This window comes from Corythoichthys intestinalis, chromosome 5 (genome assembly GCF_030265065.1).
Source record: "Corythoichthys intestinalis isolate RoL2023-P3 chromosome 5, ASM3026506v1, whole genome shotgun sequence".
NCBI classification, from domain to species: Eukaryota; Metazoa; Chordata; class Actinopteri; order Syngnathiformes; family Syngnathidae; genus Corythoichthys; species Corythoichthys intestinalis.
In genome coordinates this window covers 17,845,944-17,867,869 of record NC_080399.1, presented here as the reverse complement: position 1 = coordinate 17,867,869, position 21,926 = coordinate 17,845,944, and the positions used below count along the sequence as shown (strand labels likewise).

Sequence of the window (21,926 nt, the reverse complement as noted above, 5' to 3'; positions counted from 1 at the left end):
TTCGGATGCCGTAAACTCACTGGATGCGTTGCATAAAAGGCGTTACATGGAAAAGCTTCAGTTTATCCATTCGCCAGATCCATATTTGATGCCTAAATCGATGTTTTTCGACCCGCTGTCTTCGCCGTCTTTGCCTGACATCTGCTAGCTACCCTGATATTTACAACTATCTTGTCCACACAAAATCAGCCTATTCTCACGAAAGTTTGAAAAACTTTAAGAGCTTGGAGGCTTATAAATACTTCGTTGCTGGTTGGGTGCAACAGGTCCTCGTCCACGAAAATTCGGCAGGAATCTATCTTGTGCTTGGAAAAGTGAGTTACGAAATTTTCAATTCAAAATCTTTTGTTCTTGCTAACATCCACTGTCAAGTCTAATGTATTTCATGTCATTTGTCAATGGAGCTAGGGCTTTTAATGTTTATATGGTTTAGCGATAGCACTCTCACTACATACATACGTGTATGTTGTCGGCGATTAGCCTAGCAATGATCTTAATTGTGGTTGTCAGCCCAAAACCCTCTAAATATATATTAAATGCGTCTTACCAGATATAAAATGACTACTACATAATCTGTGGTAATTGTTTGGAGCCCAGTTTTCTCGTCGAATTGCAGCAGCCCATCTCGCTCTCCTCTCCGGGTCTCTCGGAATCCGGTAGAACTTCAAGTCTCTCCGTCTGTCTTCTCTGTTATTGCAACCGACCGCCACACACGCCTTCACCATTTTGATCATTAATGTTAACGAGCAGAAAAACACGCCGTAAATAGGAGGAATGTACGTAGCCGTAACAGGTAAACACGATGTGTTGACGGACAATTGGGCGGCACCAGTCAGGAGGGCGGAGTTGTGACGTCACGTGGGTAGGGTCTATATACAGCACTTTGTTTAACGATGGAGGATACACTGCCCTCTGGTGGCAGCGTTGGGTCTGGCTGGACTGTCACCTTGTATAACTGAGAAACCGACATCTGGCTAAACAAAGGACAGCTGTGCTCTGGTTTGGCCCACATAAGGCTATACATTGTTTCAGCTTATATGTTTGTGTACGCATTTCTAATTAAGTTTACGTCTACAGTTTGTGGAGTTACGTGTAAGCGATTTGTTATGAGAATTGTAAATACGTTAGCATTCATAGCATTTAAGATAGAGGATTTTTGTTAGGCAAATTAGGCTAATTTAATCTACTAAATTTACATATTGACTAGCTGGACGTTTGAGCACCAATTGTTTTGTGTTAAATGTATTATTGTTAAAATACGTGCCGTTTTGAACATAAGTGTACATATGTGTTACAGCTTTACAAATTGTCAAAAGTGAAGTAAAAAGCAAAGTTGCCTTGTTTGCTTTCTGTAAAGCTGAACAGCTTCACGTTTAGTGAGGACAGAACATGTCATATTGAAAAATTAAAGTAAAAAATAAGATCCTGTGATGTACAATAAGGTATTGTCTCCGCGACTAAAAAAACAAAAAAATGACTGGAGACAAAATGGCAGACAGGACTCCGGCATCGTAAAGTCGAAATCGCGTAAATAGAGTACGTGGTAACCTGGGGACTACCCTTACTTTGAGATTTAGGGGGTATTTAGGGGTACTCAAAGAGTTAATTCCGATTCATGCGGAAATTCGGGTTACGTTGACAGCGCAGGAAAGGAATTCGTTCGTAACGCAGGGAAATCCTTTACTGCACTGCAAAGGTTTCATATTTTCTATCCCAGTTAAATCACATCAATGTTAATCAACTGGCAAAAATGTGGGCAGATTTCTAACACAACACAAGGGTTAAGATAAGTGGCATTTTTATTAGATTTATTTTACAATATATGCTCTAGGTATACTGATGGCTTCTGTTGATATTTCAAAACAAGGATATTTTAGTGGGGAAAAAAAAGTTTTGTTTGGGCGGAGTTTAGCATGTTTTTTTTTTTTTTTTTTTTTTGCTAACAAATCTGAGATACTTCTTCCCTGTTACATTTTTTAAAAATTTGGTCAGGTCAGAGAACTAAATAGAACATGAATGCATTAAACAGTATTGGCGATGTTCCACTAGAACATTACATTTCCTTTTGAAATGTTGCTCCATGTCAGAGCTTGAGCACTTTCTTGACAGCTTCTTTGTACTGCAGCACTGCACCCTCGCTGTCTCCTTGGTTCTTCAGTCTCGTGACCGAGTCCTTGTACGCTTGCATTTCGCTTCTCCCCAGCAAACGCTCGCGTTCCTCCTCACTGCCGTCCGGCTGTCGCAGCAACGTGTCAAGGATGTTCTTCTGGGACGGGCTGTCCTCCCATGAATACTCCTCCATGTCTGCTACAGTCTTATCGGCCTCCCATGCCTCAGTTTTCTGAAGAAAGCAATTTTTATTAGTAGCTATTAAATTTCACGTTACAATTTTTGCAGTGAGTTTGGTGATGTATATTAGGATGAATTGCTTAACACATACAATGTTTTTAGTGGGTGGGACAAAGGCAGCAGAGATAGGAAGACTAGTCACTTCGTTTAAAGGATTTGTGTCAAAATTTTAGTCTGCACTTATTTTAAACTCAATTCTTGTAGTATTTCATCGCACTTCTAAGTCAAAAATAAAGTGAAAATACAGTGGGGCAAATAAGTATTTAGTCAACCACCAATTGTGCAAGTTCTCCTACTTGAAAAGATTAGAGAGGCCTGTAATTGTCAACATGGGTAAACCTCAACCATGAGAGACAGAATGTGGGGGGAAAAAAATCACATTGTTTAATTTTTAAAGAATTTATTTCCAAATTAGAGTGGAAAAAAAGTATTTGGTCACCTACAAACAAGCAAGATTTCTGGCTGTCAAAGAGGTCTAACTTCTTCAAATGAGGTCTAACGAGGCTCCACTCATTACCTGTATTAATGGCACCTGTTTTAACTCATTATTGGTATGAAAACACCTGTCCACAAACTCAGTCAGTCACTCTCCAAACTCCACTATGGCCAACATTTTACTCAAGTAAGAGTAGCGTTACTTCAAAATAATACTAAAGTACAAATAAAAATAGTCATCCAAAAAATTTACACAAGTAAAAAAGTATTGGATTAAAAAACTACTCAAGTAGTGAGTAATTCCTTATAACATCTCATTTTTAAAACAGTAGCATACTTTTTTTCTCAGCATAAGGTCACTTATATCAACTGTTACTATTATTATTAGAGCCGGGAATCTTTGGGAACCTAACGATTCGATTACGATTACGATTCAGAGGCGATTCGATTATAAAACGATTACTGATACACCCCCCTCCTTTTTTTTTTTTTAAATTTTTTTTTATGTTTTGTACATTAGTTCCAAAATTGTTCAAAAAACCTCTCAGGCTAAACCATACTACTATTTCAGTATCAAGTTAACATATAAAAGTAAACAAATATACAAAAATAACAGTAAATAAAAAAACTCCAGTCCCCATTCTGTATCAGCAGCTTTAAACAACATTCAATTAATTTAATGTTGTGAATAAACTGTTACAGTTGTTAAAATTACTCCAGTTATTCCATAATTTCCCTTCTGTCTACTTTTGTCAAAGTTTTAAATCTATTTCATCATTTAAAGATAGATTCAAGACAAGATTCTGCCGATTTAGGAGTATTTTAGATAAAAAGTTCATTAGGTTCGCTACAACAGCCCCTTCTAGAGAGGTCTACTGCTTTAAGATGGCGGCTGTTTACTTACGCCGGAAAGTCTGTCATTTCGCATCTGTTCAATAATACATGTTTTAACACCGACGTCGTTTGTCATTTTTCATCTAGTTCTACATATATATGATATCTACTGTAGCCGTATGTTTGTAGCAACTAGCAACTGGGCGTTGTCTGTGGCGGCTGTCGGCCGCAGTCAGGTATGATTGTTTTTTTCTCGAGCGGCATGAGTTGAACATGATATTTACTCTCGGTCCGTTCCTCATTGCGTCCCAAAGACCGCGCTGACTGTGTTTTACTTCCGCTTTACCTGGTATGATTCAATAATCGGAATTTGGATATTTGTGAATCGTTCTCAAATCTTCCACGGCCAAATTGCGAATAATCTATGAATCGGAAATTTCGCACGCCTGTAATTATTATACTATAACTAGAGATGTCCCGATCGATCAGGTCCGATCACGTCATTTTCAAAGTATCGGAATCGGCAAAAAAATATCGGCCATGCCTTTTTTTAAATATATATATATATATATATATATTTTTTTTTTTAATTAAATCGTTTTCTAATTGTATTTAACGTTACAGACATAATATGTTACACTCATCCAGAGTCTTTAGTTTAGGCTTAAGGTAGGGTTATCATCTTTATCCCGATAACGGCGGTAATTAATTTTTTTAAAACTATCACGTTAAAATATTTAATGCAATTCATGCATGCGCTGCACGACCCACTCACGCATTGTCGCGTTCAATCCGTAATGGCGCCGTTTTACCTATATAGAGAGATAAATGGCACCGTAAAATGAGTAGAGTGAATTTTGGCAGCCTTTGGAGCCTTTTTTAATTGGCTAAAGCCTTACAATCCGTCTCCCTACGAGTAGAAACATCATGGGAAGCAATGTGGGAAGCAAGGTAGCAATTGATCTTTTTCTTAACACCTTATGTTATTTCCCAACGCAGATTAGATATATCAATTGGTAGCACTACGCACAGTCATGGTTCCACTTCCCGTTATGCATTTGGGCATGGCTACAGTATCATTTACTGAAAGCTCAACAAATACACTACATGGCAATATTTAGTCACAATATACAAAGTCACAAGTCTTTCTATCTGTGGATCCCTCTCACAGAAAGAATGTTAATAATGTAAATGCCATCTTGAGGATTTATTGTCATAATAAACAAATACAGTACTTATGTACTGTATGTTGAATGTATGTATATATTCGTCCGAGTTTTATTCATTTTTTTCTTAATGCATTGCAAAAATGTATATGATTGGGAAAAATTATCGGGAATGATTGGAATTGAATCGGGAGCAAAAAAAAAAAAAGTAATCGGATCGGGAAATATCGGGATCGGCAGATACTCAAACTAAAACTATCGGGATCGGATCAGGAGCAAAAAAACATGATCGGAACAACCCTAACTATAACCTATTACATGACCATATTATGACAAAAATATACCAGAATCACTCAGACTGAAAAATTTGAAATTAAAACCTTTGGTGAGCAATACATTTTAATTGAATTCATGTCCAGATGAATTTGCTGTATCCAAGCACAGTGGCTTACATTAATATGAAATATACTTTTTAGGAATAAAACATTTAACTGGATTTGAATACTGCTAATAATGGTGGTTACGTATTTTTGAAGTGATACTTGGTGAAATATTAACAAAAGGCCACTTTGAGGAATTCATTACAATTTCTTAGTTCCCATGAAGTGATGCCCTCTCACTGATCAGCAGATTTCAGCCTCATTCTCAAAGTTGAGGTTTACAGTCACCTCAGCAGTAGCAGCTGACAAGCGCTCTCTTTGTGGGCTAGCGTTACAAAAACACATCCCGACGCTTGCGCAAGGACTGTGCCGCTCATTGTTCGCGCTAAAGGTCAATCGAAGCCATTAGACAATACTTCCTGCCAAGTGCATGATGGGAAATACAGAATGCACAGGATGACTGTGTCTTTTTTTTTTTCTTCTTATGGCACTCACCCAGGATTCGTGATAAACGACGGTCAGCAGGTACATGGCGTAGTCGTAATTCTGTCGTCTTAGCGGACAGCTAAAGGGGACATACAGACCATTATTTTCATTTTTCTTATTTAATACAGTCATCATTAAGTGTCGATGGGGTGTTCACCTGTCAGTTCTGATGGTGAGGACATCTGTGTCTTTGCAGTATCTCTCTCCCACAAGTTTGAGCATTTTCTTTCTGGCGTGGTCATCCAGGTTCAAACTGGACAACTTCACCTGCACAACATTAAAAGACTTAGATCTAAGACTAAATGTGTTATTGTTGGGAATTTGACAAAATATCGAAATTATACTGTGGTATTTTAATATATAAATGGCGGAAAACACGGACAAGGCCGAAAAAGCAGTTTCTGCTCTTGCACCCGTCTTTAGGCAAGGCAAGGCAAATTTATTTATATAGCGCAATTCAACACAAGGCAATTCAAAGTGCTTTACATCACATGAAGATCATAAAAATCACATTTAAATCAATACAACATAAAAAACCAAGACAATCAAAATCGGAAAAAAAATTATACATAAAAATCGCATTTAATCACAAATAGAATAAAAAAATACATAAATAAAAATAAAACAAAAACTACTACTACTACTACAGTGCCTTGCAAAAGTATTCGGCCCCCTTGAATCTTGCAACCTTTCGCCACATTTCAGGCTTCAAACATAAAGATATGAAATTTAATTTTTTTGTCAAGAATCAACAACAAGTGGGACACAATCGTGAAGTGGAACAACATTTACTGGATAATTTAAACTTTTTTAACAAATAAAAAACTGAAAAGTGGGGCGTGCCGTGCAATATTATTCGGCCCCTTTACTTTCAGTGCAGCAAACTCACTCCAGAAGTTCAGTGAGGATCTCTGAATGATCCAATGTTGTCCTAAATGACCGATGATGATAAATAGAATCCACCTGTGTGTAATCAAGTCTCCGTATAAATGCACCTGCTCTGTGATAGTCTCAGGGTTCTGTTTAAAGTGCAGAGAGCATTATGAAAACCAAGGAACACACCAGGCAGGTCCAAGATACTGTTGTGGAGAAGTTTAAAGCCGGATTTGGATACAAAAAGATTTCCCAAGCTTTGAACATCTCAAGGAGCACTGTGCAAGCCATCATATTGAAATGGAAGGAGCATCAGACCACTGCAAATCTACCAAGACCCGGCCGTCCTTCCAAACTTTCTTCTCAAACAAGGAGAAAACTGATCAGAGATGCAGCCAAGAGGCCCATGATCACTCTGGATGAACTGCAGAGATCTACAGCTGAGGTGGGAGAGTCTGTCCATAGGACAACAATCAGTCGTACACTGCACAAATCTGGCCTTTATGGAAGAGTGGCAAGAGGAAAGCCATTTCTCAAAGATATCCATAAAAAGTCTCGTTTAAAGTTTGCCACAAGCCACCTAGGAGACACACCAAACATGTGGAAGAAGGTGCTCTGGTCAGATGAAACCAAAATTGAACTTTTTGGCCACAATGCAAAACGATATGTTTGGCGTAAAAGTAACACAGCTCATCACCCTGAACACACCATCCCCACTGTCAAACATGGTGGTGGCAGCATCATGGTTTGGGCCTGCTTTTCTTCAGCAGGGACAGGGAAGATAGTTAAAATTGACGGGAAGATGGATGCAGCCAAATACAGGAACATTCTGGAAGAAAACCTGTTGGTATCTGCACAAGACCTGAGACTGGGACGGAGATTTATCTTCCAACAGGACAATGATCCAAAACATAAAGCCAAATCTACAATGGAATGGTTCAAAAATAAACGTATCCAGGTGTTAGAATGGCCAAGTCAAAGTCCAGACCTGAATCCAATCGAGAATCTGTGGAAAGAGCTGAAGACTGCTGTCCACAAACACTCTCCATCCAACCTCACTGAGCTCGAGCTGTTTTGCAAGGAAGAATGGGCAAGGATGTCAGTCTCTCGATGTGCAAAACTGATAGAAACATACCCCAAGCGACTTGCAGCTGTAATTGGAGCAAAAGGTGGCGCTACAAAGTATTAACGCAAGGGGGCCGAATAATATTGCACGCCCCACTTTTCAGTTTTTTATTTGTTAAAAAACTTTAAATTATCCAATAAATTTTGTTCCACTTCACGATTGTGTCCCACTTGTTGATTCTCGACAAAAAATTAAAATTTTATATATTTATGTTTGAAGCCTGAAATGTGGCGAAAGGTTGCAAGGTTCAAGGGGGCCGAATACTTTTGCAAGGCACTGTATGTCGTTAAAATCATGGTGTCTTTAATTATGCTCTCACCTCGAGGTACGGGAAAGCCACAAAATGACATACATTGCAGTCCAACACTAGTGCTAGAATTATGGACATAGCAGCCTAACAGACTAGCATGCTGTCCATTAGCTTTCCGACCTTTGTTGCCATTGGGATTGCTTATTATGTGATAATATCGATGTATTAAATGCTTAAATCATAAAGCCTAGGTCCTAGGCTTCAAGGTTAAATACAATAGTGTTATGTACTCACATTTATATGTTCCCTTTATGCGTATAGAGCCTTTTATTCTCAGTATCTTGCATTCACATTCTTTAATCATAATCGAAAAAAATATTTTAAAAGCCCACTGCAAAAATTTTAATATTATAGTATTGGAATTTAACCCCTAAAATCCCCCTGGAAATGTTTTTTCTTTGCACAGATTATGATAAAGCCAAATCTAAAACTGGATGCAGTAAAGTTATCATTAACAATACAGCTAACTCCCCGTTTAGCCATGTTTGTTTAAAAAATAAAACAGGGCTAAATTAAATCTACATTTACTCACACACCAATTTCCTTTATTATTGTACATCCACCCATGTCTTAGTGGATGCATATTGATTATCAAGGACTTGAGTAGACAAAGGGAAATCATCTTGAAGTGTTCGTTTTTTATTATGTACCAGTATGGGTGTCCAAAAACTTTTTTAAATGAGAAAATTTCAAAGGTCTCAAATATGTCTATTTTTCACTCACCTGATTCGACCTACTTTTAAGGTGTCAAAAAATGCCCTCCAGTTCAAAATTTTTCTTCCCTCAGAAAATAGAGATTTGAAGTTTTCCAAAGATTTATCACACATGCATATAGGACAATTTTGAAATTTGGCCAAATTGGGAGTCTCCGAGCAGAACTTCCAAGTCACCCGAGTGTTTTCCGCCATATAGATATCCCAGTTGAAATCAATTTGACGTCTACTAATAATAAAAAAATTCAATTCACAGCAGAAGGATGAAAAGAACTTGTTTTGTTTATTACTTCTATAACTAAAATATAGTAGAATTATTTCCTGACCAATGTATAGTATTGATAACTCATATCACCATATTGTGAGATAATCGCTATCGTGAGTCTTTTATTGTAAATCATACCGTAAGGTTCCCATCCCTTGTTATTATCATATTTCAGTATGATTTATAACCTACAATATAGTGGAGTGCTATTTTCCGTCCCTCCTTTGTAGACCGTCTCGTCACGAGGGCTCCCCCTGGTGTGTCTGCATGAGCAGGGCGATAGGGTTAATGACGGTCACGACTGGAGATCAGCAAGATCCTCTGTGTTTTTTTGATTAAACGCTACTCGTATGTATTGTCCTGTGTGACCCGAGCATGAACTTGTAAACTCCTACTAAAACACAACAGATTAGGCTTGATAATAGTGTCTTGATAATGTACAGTCTTTGTTGTGTGCCTGAAGATGAATGTACGTGTTTGTGAGACTTCCCTCCACTGGACAGTTGAATGTGTTTTCATTTGTTCATCATCTAACAGTTAGATTATCTTTCTGTCTAATCCACATGGATTAATATCGCCGTAATACCCACCTTGCTGGGGGAATCAAATGGTAAATGGTCTTGATGCTGGAGCAGTCAATGATTCAAAAGGTTTTAAAAAAAAAAATTAAAATTACATTTTTTTCCCCCTCTATAACTCCAGGGTTGTTTTTGTCAAGAGTACCGGATATAACGGAAATATTTCTTCCACAAACAATTTTTTCATGACCATGACGAGCTAAAAACATGGCTTGGACCACGAGAACAGTATTTTTCAACCTTTTATGACTACATTAACCCTTTAACACCGAACGTGTCGGCAGCAACGCGTTTACGCATATCATTTTTGAAGCTTCGTCACGCTGTAATTACATCACCCACGTGCTGCTGGTTGGTCTCGTTTGAAAGTGCCGAAGTTGATGTCCACACCAGTTTTTATTTGAAGTCAATCGGCCAAGAAAAACGGGAGATAATGTCATTTGAGTTTTATAGCTTTATTGCACTCATAAATATGCATTAAAACGCTGCATGGACCATGTATCCATCTCCATATTTCCATCATTTCTTGTCGTTTTTCAAAAGCGAAAGAGCACAAAAGACTACTTATCCCAAGAGTCGTTGTGATGTCAGGAAGGACGAACCGGATGTGATCATTTTTAATAAATTTCCGAGCGAGGTGCCAACTATTGAAAGGGAGGCATGCGAAGCAAACAGCGGCCGGTGTCGTGCCGAAAAATGCACAACACCGTTTGGTTTGAGCGAGCGACTTTGAAACGTGCAGAATGAATCTGAAACTGCATTTAGCACAAGCTAATGCATTATTTCATTAACTCAAGGAAGAAGATGAGTCGTATTTGTCGTTGTTTTCCTCTGATGAATCGGCGTCTCGGCGAGTAGATGTGACAGTAGAGCGCAAACGGCGAAAGAGTAGGCTGTGTGACGTTGTGTGTGACGCAGCTCCGTGACCTGTTCAAGAAGCTTTATTGAGTGCGCAAAAAAAAAAAAAAAAACTTTATTGGGTCGCATGCCTGAAAAATTTGAATTGAACTACTTGTCAATAGTTTTTAAAATACTTTTTTCCAATGTTATATATATTTTTTCTTCACTATAATCTTTTAAATTTTTATGTAGATGTGTGTGCGAGAAGCTTGATTGCACGTACGTATATACTTTTGATAAGGTGATGGGTACAACACCTAACTTCACAAAGAGATATCTTCCTAACCCTTTTTGTGTTAGATGATATATATAAATTTTTTTCTCACTATTTTGCACACTATATAGACTGTTTTGACCATAGTATGTGTAAAGGCAAAAACGCCTATGACCATACCTGCTGTTTGTGTTGAATTGTCAAACATAAGACTATTCAATCTTATTTTTTTCGATTGAATGTTTATCCTAACAAGTTGAATAAATATTATCAAGCTTCAAAACGGTTGGTCGAGCATGTTTGGTTGTCAATGGGACGTCAACATTACAAATTTTGAAAAGATTTTGGGATTTTTTTTGTCTTTTTGGGTCCAAAATGTGGATTATAATTGGTCAGTGAAGAAAACAACAGTTTAGACATGAAGTTCAAGGTGTCCTGAAAAAAGGGACCCAATTTGACCATTGTAAACAATTTTTTCTTTGAAATATAAAGGCAACATCAAATGCATGCAGATTCGGCCAAAATAGGCTTAGGTGTTAAAGGGTTAACAGTATAAAGACGTGAACTGAATACGAATCAAACAAACAAAGAAAAGACATTTTATAATGATATATTAACTCAATGAGTGTGATGACCTGGGCCGCGATATTAGAGTAAGTTGCTCTGCATCTCTGTTGAAAGTTAATCACGCTATGTTCAGTTCTATACCTTCTAGCGTGAAATCCCAATGAAAGATACCTTTTGCTTTGCATCCTTTTGACCGCTATTCAATAAATTTTGTCCAGTTCTGAGTTTGTATCTGTCCTTAAAAAAAAAAAAAAAAAAAAAAAAAATGTTTTGCTAGCTAGCCGGTACTGCTAGCCCCAATGCCACTTTTACACTGTAAAAACACACCTCCTTAAAAAGCTAAATTCCCTTGTTTTCAGTTCAAATCTTCTAGGAATAAATTATCTGCCAGTGCTTCAAGTATATTTTACTTAGATATCTTGAAATATGAAAAATAGCGAGCTGAAAATATGCCTTATTTTCAACAATTACTGTATGGCGGAAAACACAGACAAGGCTGAAAAAGCAGTTTATGCTATTGCACCCCTCTTTAAAATAAACTGCTGTATTTTAAGCCAAAAGAACTGTTGTGTTTAATAGAAAAATATGTCTATATGCTGCCATAGCAGATTCATGGCGCTTTAAGTCCCCGAACTATTTTTAATTTGTCCGTTTTACCCTGGAAACCCCTGTTTACAGACGTCCCGCATCCGCTTTTGTTTCAACCTAGCCATAAAAACAAGGTAAGTAATCGTATTTATTATTCGAAATGTCTGTCATTTTTAGCTTAGAATCATTAATTGATATCTAATATTTAGTTTGACAAGAGTTTAAAAAATTATTTACTCATACGTTAAACTTTTAAACAAATTACATCATAGTGAAAAAATTAACGTTTGCAAAAAAGTCATGGATATCTACCTCATAACTATCGCTTAATTGTATTTGTTTTTGTATTTCTTAATAGTTACGGTTTGGTACAATTTACAGTACGAGGGACATGGTTTTCGTTTCGGTTCAATACATTTAATGCTCTGAAACAAAAAGTAAAAGTTTTTTTTTTAATTTTATATTTATGCTTTTTTATTTTGCTAACAAGCATAAATAACAATGCCATCATATAAACATGCATTATAGTGCATACCGTAATACTTATGTGCTTACTTCTTACTGATCTTAAGAAATTTTGTATAAAAGTGCTGAGAACAATCTTTACTGTTTGTAAAGTGAGGCGGGGCACACTGTAGCAGGTATGTTTACCACATGAGGAAAAACATCCCATTTGTGGTCCGAGTCCATCTGTGCTACGTACTGAATTAACAATATTTGCAGCATTATCTATAGTTACTGGTATGGATTGATTTGGCCTGCATAACTTCCATTCAGTCATGGAAGTTTTTAATTCATCGATGTAGTGTATGGACTACGGGTGTGACAAAATATCGAAATGGTGATATATCGTGATACTTTGTATCCCAAAAGGTTATGCTCCTGCCAAGAATCGAGATATCGTTTTAAAAAGGTGTCAATGTTTAAAAAAAACAAAAACAAAACAAAACAACGAAAAAAAAAAAAAAAAAAAAAAAAAAAAAAAAAAAAAACCACCAACAAGTTACTACCAAAATCTTCCACCATAATAGTGTCTCGGTTAGCTGTAAGGCTCCATTACAGGTCATTTGTTGTTCATTTTAGGGCCTGTTGAGTTTGAGTCACTGCCTATTCATTTGGGTGATTCCCAGGTCACTTCCTGTTCTGTAACTGAAAATAAACAGGAAGTGACCCATAAAATATCCCAAAATCAACAGGAAGTAACTGAAAATCAACAGGTGAATGACCTCAAATGGCCCAAAATTACCTCATTACCTGGCATTGGCTGCCACTACCGGCCATAGACGTCCAGTCCGTTTAAAGTGGGAGGGATCCCTCCCACTTCAAATGGATTGGACGTCTACTAGTGATAAACCCATTCCAATTCACAGCAGAACCTTGTTTTTGTTTATTAGTTTGTAGAATGATTTCCTGAATGTATCGATAATCATTGTATCGCCATATCGTCAGATCATCGTTATCTTGAGCTTTGTATTGCAAATCGTATCGTATCGTGAGTTACCAAGAGGTTCCCACCCCTAGTATGGATTGCGCGTCCCATGAGCACTCTGGGCTCACTCAGCCAATGGCATGGGTTCTAACGTAGCACATCTCGGTTGCTATTTGATGATATGTAGTGTATCTAGTGATCTTGTTTTTTCAAGGTAAAGCGGCATTTTAGCGAGACAGACGACAAAAATAAATTCGGAAAATACATTTTGGGAGCTTTTCATTTGGATCGAATGTTTTTGCGTATTGAATCGAAGAGGGCGCATCGAACGGTTCAATATAAAACAGAGTATTGTTGCATCCTTAATGTGGAGTATGTCAGTTTGCGTCGTAGAAGTGTTTGGGTCGTATCACTCATGTAAGATGTGCTGCGCTGTTTCTGACCGGAGTTTAGGATGAGTCTCAAGCTAGGCTGCACTCCATCATGCCGTTTGGAAACACGGTAAGATTTGTTTTCTTATCTTGGCAAGAGAGAATATGCAAAGCTACTATAGGCTTTATAAAGGTCTGTGCTGAGTGATCATCAGATGCTAAATGTAACTTGTCCTGTTAGAATAGCATTCGCGTTAGCATTAGCTTCCGAATGGCGAGCGACCTCTTAAAACCCTGGCCTGTCTAAAGCAGAGCCACTTAAGCTTTTCTGGTCAGTATTTTGCGAAATGGCATTTATTAGACGCTCTTTATACTGTAGTTGCCTAAATGAGGCTAATTGCTTACATGCTCAGAAATTAATACTTTGTATATTGTAGAATGATTTCCTGACCCATATATGACAACTGTTGTGGGGCTGCAGCTATCGAATATTTTAGTAATCGAGTAATCGACTGAAAATTCTATCGATTAATCGAGTAATCGGATAAAACAAATATATTTTTAGGTGAAGAGCAATTATAAATATACATGAGAAAACAAGACATTTCATCTAATCTTGAACCATTTTCAGTCAACCAATGTCTTTATTTTCAATGTATATTGTTGAAAACAGCCAACAACTGCATCTCAGATGTAACTAGAATAAAAAAAAAAACTAATTCACTGCTTTCACTCAAAAAACCTTTAGATCTTATTTAAAAAAAAAAAAAAATATATATATATATATATATGTATATATATAAATGCCGTTACGCTTGATAACACACATCACTTAAAAGTTAGGATTTTTTCCCACGCGTTTCAATTGAATTTCTATTTGTGTCAAGCCATTTTTAAGTTCTAGTTAAGTTTTAAGTTAGTCTAAACTGTAAGTCCTGATGGGATTTTGAGTTTTTGCAGTGTTCAAAATAAATGTGTGATACAGGCTGTATTGGAGCACATTTGGGACCAGTGCTACTTGGTGTTTTATCCAGCAATGACTACTGAGCTAAAATTGATAGTTAGCATAATTGAGTTTTTATTTTACACCCTCATCACTCCACAACGCTATGTTATGTTAAAGCCTGTATGTAAGACACGTTAGCCACGCATCGACAGTGGTCATAATTAATAGAAACCTAGCCCTCCGCAGGGCTAACGTTACGTTAGCTAGTGACAGTAACGTTAATCTTATTTAACATACATGTGATCTCTATGAGACTCATCAGACGTTACCTGCTACCAACGTAGCATCGTGCGGGCTAGTATTTAGCAACGTCGGCGTCGTTTGTAGCGGCTGTCGGCTGCAGTAAGTTTTATTTATTTATTTATTTTTTTTTTTGCTTCTTCCTCTACGCACGTGACATCAGTGCGTTGTCCCGCATTAAAAGTAGTCCGAGCAAAACGTGATGCTTAGAGCTGTCAAAATAAACGATTACGCGAGGTGAATAAAATTACTCTGATCAGTTTTCAAACTCGAGTTACTCGAGTTGCTCAGGTATTCGTTTCAGCTCTAAACTGTTGTATTGCCATACCGTGAGATGATCATTATCATGAGGCTTGTATCGCAAGTCATATTGTATCGTGAGGTATCCAGAGGTTCCCATCGTTTATAGTGACAAAGTGTTAAAGAAAAATAAAATCAAGCCATTCTTACTCGGAGATGAACGACGCGAGCTGCAGGGTTTCGTATGGATAGACCCGCTGACAAGTAGTCGTTGCTCTCCACCTGGATAGGAAAATGCTCCTCACACTTGGCGTCCGTGTCCAGTGCGGACGGCCAAGCGTTGCAGAACGCTAATGATACAATGCCGCCATTTTTATTAATGTTTTGCGGGTATAACGAAAAAGTCTTAGTACTTACGTTTGAGAGCTTCACAGTGTTTCCTAATGGCTGCTGGCGTCAAGTGAAGAAAATTGGGAATCTGTTAGATGAGAAATAATGGTTGAAAGGTGTATTTTTAAATGATGTACAATACATGCGCACATGGACAGAACCTTAATCAGCTCCAAATTGCCCTGCTTTTCTGGGGGCGCTCCTCCTTTTATGGGATAGCCCATTCTCACAGGAAGGGGCACAGTGCCGGCTCTGAAGGGGGCCGCCGCCGGATAGACCACAGTCCAATCCTGGTCTTCTGTCATCTTTTCTGTTCTGGGTGGTCCAGCCTGCCAGCCCAATCACACACACGGTAAACAAGTTATCGCCATTCAAAGCACTGAAATACAGACAGCTTACCTCTGTTCTACGTTTTTTGTTGAAAGTTCCGCTACCATCCCTCTCAGGAAAATCTAAAAAGAGAAAAAAATGGTAATTTTATTTTTTAATCCACCAATATGTGCACACAAGAACGTGGAAACGTTTATGTCGCTTATACCTGCTTTGACCACAATGTCAGAACTTTCTAGCTTGCTCATTAAACTTTAGCTTGGAATATGGCATGCATTTAACTCACGGGCTGCCATTGAGAGCAAACTTTTGTTATTTATTAATAAAAAAAAACGTATACAGGTAGATGCCGGGTTATGACGTACCCGACTTAAGTGATTTCGACTTTAGGATGCCTGTTTGGTCATTTTTTCTTTTTTAAATGTGGACTTTTGTTTTTGTGGTGCAGGCTTTTATTTTGGCGCAGGAAGTGTAGAGCAGGTTGTACTTCCGCACGCAAGGGCATTTACACACCGCCCATCCAACACACGGCACGTACATATGAGTAAGACCACAGCCGAGTGAAGAGGTGACAGCCTGCGCTCACATTTGAGGCTTGTGAAGCATCCAGAGGCAACGATTGTATATAACCTCTTTTGTACTGTTTATTGTGTGTTTTCAATTGTGGTTGAACACTTGGGGAGAGTTTAGGTGATGATTTTTGATGATGTGCCGACGCTAACTGATACATGCTAATCGTTTGTTGTTGCTGTATCAGCTGCTACTTGTAAAAGCAAATTTGAATTGCAGTTATTTAAGATGAGACTGATTGAATTTCATTTTATTTTAGTTTCATTCTGCAAGTGTTGATGTCATGAGCAGCTGAATAAAGTCTGGAAACCATATGGACGTCTCACATCGTCATTTCGGAGCATAGACCGTGTCTAGCTAGGACTTAGCTTCAACGACTTAGCGAGGTATGATCCATATTTTTGGATTTTTTTTTTATTTTTTTAATTTAGAATGTGTTTAGAGGTATTTAAAGGGTAAATTCCGACTCGCGCGGAAATCCGGGTTACATCGCTAGCGCAGGAACAGAACTCGTCCTTCAACCGGGGACTACCTATAATACATTATTTAATTATACAGAGATCCCTTGCTACTTTGCGCTTCAAACTTTGCATCCTCAGCCCATCGCAGATTTTTTTTTCCCAATTCAAAAAAAAAAGAAAAAAAAAAAATACAGATGAGCTGTACCGAGCAGTCTCACACTCGTTCCCTCCCTCCCTCTTCCTGCTCTTTGTTCGTCAGAGATTGAACTGGAGTTGCTTATTAAAGTAAACGTTGATTGACAGACAGTTAAGCTTTGATCTTCCGAGAGACTCGACCTTCAAAGCGCCCCATACGTCAATCATCGTTTAACTTGTTAAACAGTTGCTGTGGCAACTCAATGTGTGTAAGTGAGCAGCTGGAGCGGATTTGATTGGACACTCAATGAAGCATTTAATAAAGACAAATTTTTTTTTTTACTTTTTTAAAATGGATTGAGCGTCTATTTTTTTTCTTGTTCAAAAATAATTATGTGGGACAGTAACATGTTAAAAACTTATCATAATTATTACATTTAAAGTGCTTAACATTATTTATTAAAATATACATTTTTTTAAATTATACTTTGGGGAAAAAAAAGGTAAAATAAAAACATGTCTTATATGTATCTCTTTCCAATGATAGATCTGAATAAATACATTGAACCAAAAAAAAAAGGGGGGGGGGCGCTACTTTGCGGTTTTTCACTTATAGCAGCAGGTTCTGGTCCCATTATACGCGAAAAACGAGGGATCACTGTACATTTTTTCGTGTCATGTCGGCCACGCATGTATTCCAAATATTAATACATTACATTGTGCTAGACGTATGTTTTTTTAAATGACCAAAAATAGTAATTTGACCTATATAGGGTTAAAAATTGGAGATGAGATTAATAACACCGAATTAATATGTACATTAAAATAAAACTAAAATGTGATGGTATAATATATATATCATGTACTGGACCTAAAAGTCCACTTTATTCAACACAGGGATTCAACTTGTTCATTACGTCATCAAAACGTGCCGAAGACGATCACAAAAACTCATATCGATTTTGACACATTCTGCTCCCGTTTTAAATTTGTACATGAAAAATATGTAATAGAAAAGAGTAAAGGTAAATTGTTCGTAGTGAACTCGCTAGAGCGCAACACATTAGCGTAGCAGAAAGCTATTGCACCGATCAAGGTGAACTACAACAAGAACGCGTGCAATACTCACTTTTCTTTCCAGGCATGTTGATTTGGAAAGCTGTCGCGTATGTGAGCCTGCTCGATACATTTGGAAAACCTGCACCAACGACGTTTAATCGACTAAAGCACAGCAGCAATTTCTTGCTTGTGTGAACAGCCATGTTTCTTCAGTCACTCCGGACGGAATCCGATAAAGGACAAACTTCCGATTTGCCACTGATCAATACGGGAGGTTATTTAACCCTCTTGGAAAATTAAAAAAAAAAAAAAAAAAAAAAAAAAGCAAAAATTTTATACACAGCTAATTTTAATTGCAAATCATTATAAAACCGAATGTGTTCGTGAACTCGCGATTAGCTGGTGTCTTCGTTCGCTCGCGTGATATGTTCAATTGCCCTCGTAAAGGGACATTTCCAGCAAAAACTCGCATCTGTCATGCTCCTGCAAAACAAACTATCCGACTTAGCCCTGGAAACAAGTAATTTAATACGGAAGGATAACTGTTTGCCCTCAGTGTTTTAAATGTAACACAAAAGAAAACGCGCGTGCGGAAAAGAAAACTATCGAGTAGCCTTGAACTCACCATAATGTCCAAGCTGTACCAGTGATTCACTTCAAAGTCCTGCAAGCGGACACCGACTTTACGCCTGTGGCTCCGTGTTGATTTTCACTTTACCCCTCGTTTATCGTCGATATCGAGTGATTCTCACAATTCACCGAACTTAAAACGCAAACGAAATTTATTCTGCTGAAGATATTTTAATGATTCTGTCTGCTACTGGCGTTGTTTGCACGTTTGAAGGTAAGCCATTTCACGTATTGATCAGTAATTTTTGCTAATGTAAGACAGCTGATGAGGCGTCACTCGATTTTTTTCCCCCTGCTAGGGATATGCTTTATTATTATGACTTAAATATTTCACTGTCTGCCTCTTGTGCTTCCTATACATTTTAGAACAGATGTACTTTCTTCAAAATCGACTCTAATTTGAATGTAGTCATATTTTTCTCCTTCCATTAAACTATTAAAATAGAAACTGTTTTGTTTACAGAGCTGGTTAAAAAATTTTAATGTATAAAAGTCAAATATCCACTGTCTGTAACTTTGAAAGTGATTTGGTATTTCTGAGCACAGCCTTGGGTAGTTTTGAAATGCAATCTTAGTCCATTTTTTCAGTATAACAAAACAACAGCAGGGGACAAAACAGTTCTTTTAAATTCACTGTAAACGTTTTATACTGTTCATCAAGTCTACTTATTTCAAAGTACGTGACAGTGGATATCATTTAGACAGCAAGTGATCTATCATTGTGACATTCATGATCAAATTCGAAATTCAATCTTCTCAATGACAGCAGTCCATGTGGTCCTTGTCATGGCTTTCTATAGCCGAGAACTGATGTGACACTTTTTTCCCCCATGACATCTTTTCCAATTCCAAGATACAGTTCATACTCGTATCAGGTTCAATGTCTTTTCAGAGACACAATAAACAGTTTTTTTTGTTGTTGACGACCATTCAAAAGTTTGGAGTTACTCAGAACTGTCCGTTTTTTTCTTCTTCAGTAAAGATATCATCGAATTAAGTGTATATGGCGGAAAACACAGACAAGACTGAAAAAGCAGTTTCTGCTCTTGCACCCCTCTTTAAAATAAACTGCTGTATTTTAAGCCAAAAGAACTGTTGTGCTTGATTGAACAATATGTCTATATGCTGCCTTAGCAGAGTCATGGCGTACTAAGCCTCCGAGCTATTTTTAATTTGTCTGTTTTACCCTGAAAACCCCCGTTTACAGACGTCGCGCAACCGCTTTTGTTTCAACCTAGCCATAAAAAGAAGGTAAGTAATTATATTTATTATTCAAAATGTCTGTCATTTTTAGCTTGGAATCATTAATTGATGTCTAAATTTTAGTTTAAAAAAAAAAAAAAAAAACTTTAAAAAATTATTCACTCGCATATTTTAAACTTTTAAACAAATTACGTCACAATGAAAAATTTGGCATCTGTAAAAAAGTCATGGATATCTACCTCATAACTATCGCTTAATTGTATTTTTTTGTTACTGTTGCATTTTCCCCGATATGTTAGATGATAATAATCGATTCAACAACAAAAAAATTGAAAAATAACGTTTAAAAGGGTAACTATATGAAAAAGAAAATCTCAACCACTCTTTGTTGTCTGCGATTTCTGCATCACGACCCTTGTTATATCACCATGTTTCACCCATAAAATTAAAAAAATATCCGGCTGTGGCCATTCACAGCTGTGTCTTGACACTCGGTGATACATACTACATAGAGTTTTTGGATCGAAACAAGGTAAGTACCCGATAATATCTCGTTAAAATCGTGGCGTCTTTAATTCTGCTCTCGCGTGTTCTCGCCTCCAATAGGGTTTTGCTGTTTAAAAAACATTTCTTTTAAAAAATGCCTTCCTGTTCAAAATTTTTGTTCCCCCAGAAAATTGAGATTTTAAGCTTTCCAATGATGTATCACACATGCATTTCGTACAATTTTGAATGTTGGCCAAATTGAGGGTCTCAGAGCGGAACTTCAAGTCACCTGAGTGTTTTCCGCCATATACTAGACACGGTTTCAAGGTACACAGTTATATGAAAACGTCAAGGTTTCAAAACCTCAAAAAATTTCCCGCATACCCTCCCTAAGGTATGAGCTATTTTTTTGTGTTCCAAAAATGCATGGAGAAATCCCTCGCTTGCAGCTGTAAGGCTCAACACTCCCCCACCGGTTGCTGCTCAGTGTCAGTGAGTAAGCTGTGCTACACGATGGCTGGAGGAGGTGGAACTTTTTTCCACCATCGAAGAAAAGGAAATCACTGGAAGGGGAATACTTCGGCTATAGAAAAGTTACAGACGGACATGGCTTAGACGAGGAGGGCCAACCGACGTGTAAAACTTGTTTGCGGGGGGTGGCTGCCGAGGAGGCAATACCTCCAATATGATTTCGCATTTATACAAAATTAAAGATTAGTAAACACTATCATGAACGTTTCCCCCCAGCTACGAGGGTTAACTCCAGAGTGTTTAGTGTGTCTAGCGGTAGTAAAACGTGGTGTTTTTTTTCTCTCTGGCAACTGTCTGTGTTGAGAAAGAGTGTGTGTATAATGTAAACATGATACGAGTCATACCCTCGTGCTTTTTATGGAAAATAATTCTATTGTTTTTGTTCTGATGGTAATCATGTTGAGCTTTGGCTGTGAGTTTAGGCTCATGTAAAGGACTGCATTTATGTTAATTTTATTTAGAATATATACTAGGGCTGTCAAAATTATTGCGTTAAAGGGCGTGAATTATTTTTTTAAATTAATCACTTTAAAATATTTGACGGAATTAACGCACATGCCCCGCTCAAACAGATTAAAATGACAGCCGTGTAATGTCCGCTTGTTAGTTGTTTTTTGGTGTTTGGCGCCCTCTGCTGGCGCTTGGGTCCAAATGATTTTATGGGTTTAAGCACAATGAGTGAGCATGGTGTAATGATTGACATCAACAATGGCGAGCTACTAGTTTATTTTTTGATTGAAATTTTTTACAAGTTTTAATAAAACGAAAACATTAAGAGGGGTTTTAGTATAAAATTTCTATAACTTGCACTAACATTTATCTTTTAAGAACTACAAGTCTTTCTATTCATGGATCGCTTTAAGAGAATGTTAATATTGTTAATGCCATCTTGTTGATTTATTGTTATAATAAACAAATACAGTACTTATGTACCGTCTGTTGAATGTACTGTATATATCCGTCTTGTCTTATCTTTCCATTCCAACAATAATTTACAGAAAAATGTGGCATATTTTATAGATGGTTTGAATTGCGATTAATTACGATTAATTAATTTTCAA

At 37.4% G+C, this 21,926-nt stretch overlaps 2 protein-coding genes across 9 annotated transcripts in view; one reads left to right on the top strand and one right to left on the bottom strand.

The window, feature by feature from the left end:
• Positions 1–1,771: 1,771 nt before the first annotated feature.
• On the bottom strand, positions 1,772–18,296 carry mrps35 (mitochondrial ribosomal protein S35). Its single transcript, XM_057836479.1, has 8 exons — positions 18,086–18,296; positions 15,860–15,912; positions 15,622–15,789; positions 15,488–15,548; positions 15,281–15,420; positions 5,808–5,917; positions 5,660–5,729; positions 1,772–2,341 (listed from the first exon to the last, which is right to left on the bottom strand). Exons 1-8 carry the CDS (start codon positions 18,216–18,218, stop codon positions 2,084–2,086), a joined length of 993 nt encoding a protein of 330 aa, XP_057692462.1. The 5' UTR covers positions 18,219–18,296; the 3' UTR covers positions 1,772–2,083.
• A 127-nt stretch (positions 18,297–18,423) lies between these two features.
• kcnq1.2 (potassium voltage-gated channel, KQT-like subfamily, member 1.2) overlaps positions 18,424–21,926 on the top strand; it is a 430,571-nt gene continuing 427,068 nt past the window's right edge. For 3 of the 8 annotated variants that reach the window (XM_057836473.1, XM_057836470.1, XM_057836478.1), the window contains exon 1: positions 18,426–18,859. The gene's annotated coding sequence lies outside the window, so the exon portion shown is untranslated. Of the gene's footprint in view, positions 18,860–21,926 lie in introns of all 8 variants that reach the window. The other 5 variants (XM_057836476.1, XM_057836477.1, XM_057836475.1 and 2 more) reach the window with 3 other exon arrangements.

What these genes read in the sequence shown, in the direction of transcription:
- mrps35 (XM_057836479.1), bottom strand. Translation starts at nt 18,218, where the DNA reads ATGGCTGTTCACACAAGCAAGAAATTGCTGCTGTGCTTTAGTCGATTA. An exon ending in CAACATGCCTGGAAAGAAAA is followed by an intron (nt 15,913 to 18,085) that starts GTGAGTATTGCA and finishes TTCTCTTTTTAG; the next exon opens with ATTTTCCTGAGAGGGATGGT. An exon ending in CTCACCATCAGAACTGACAG is followed by an intron (nt 5,730 to 5,807) that starts GTGAACACCCCA and finishes TGTCCCCTTTAG; the next exon opens with CTGTCCGCTAAGACGACAGA.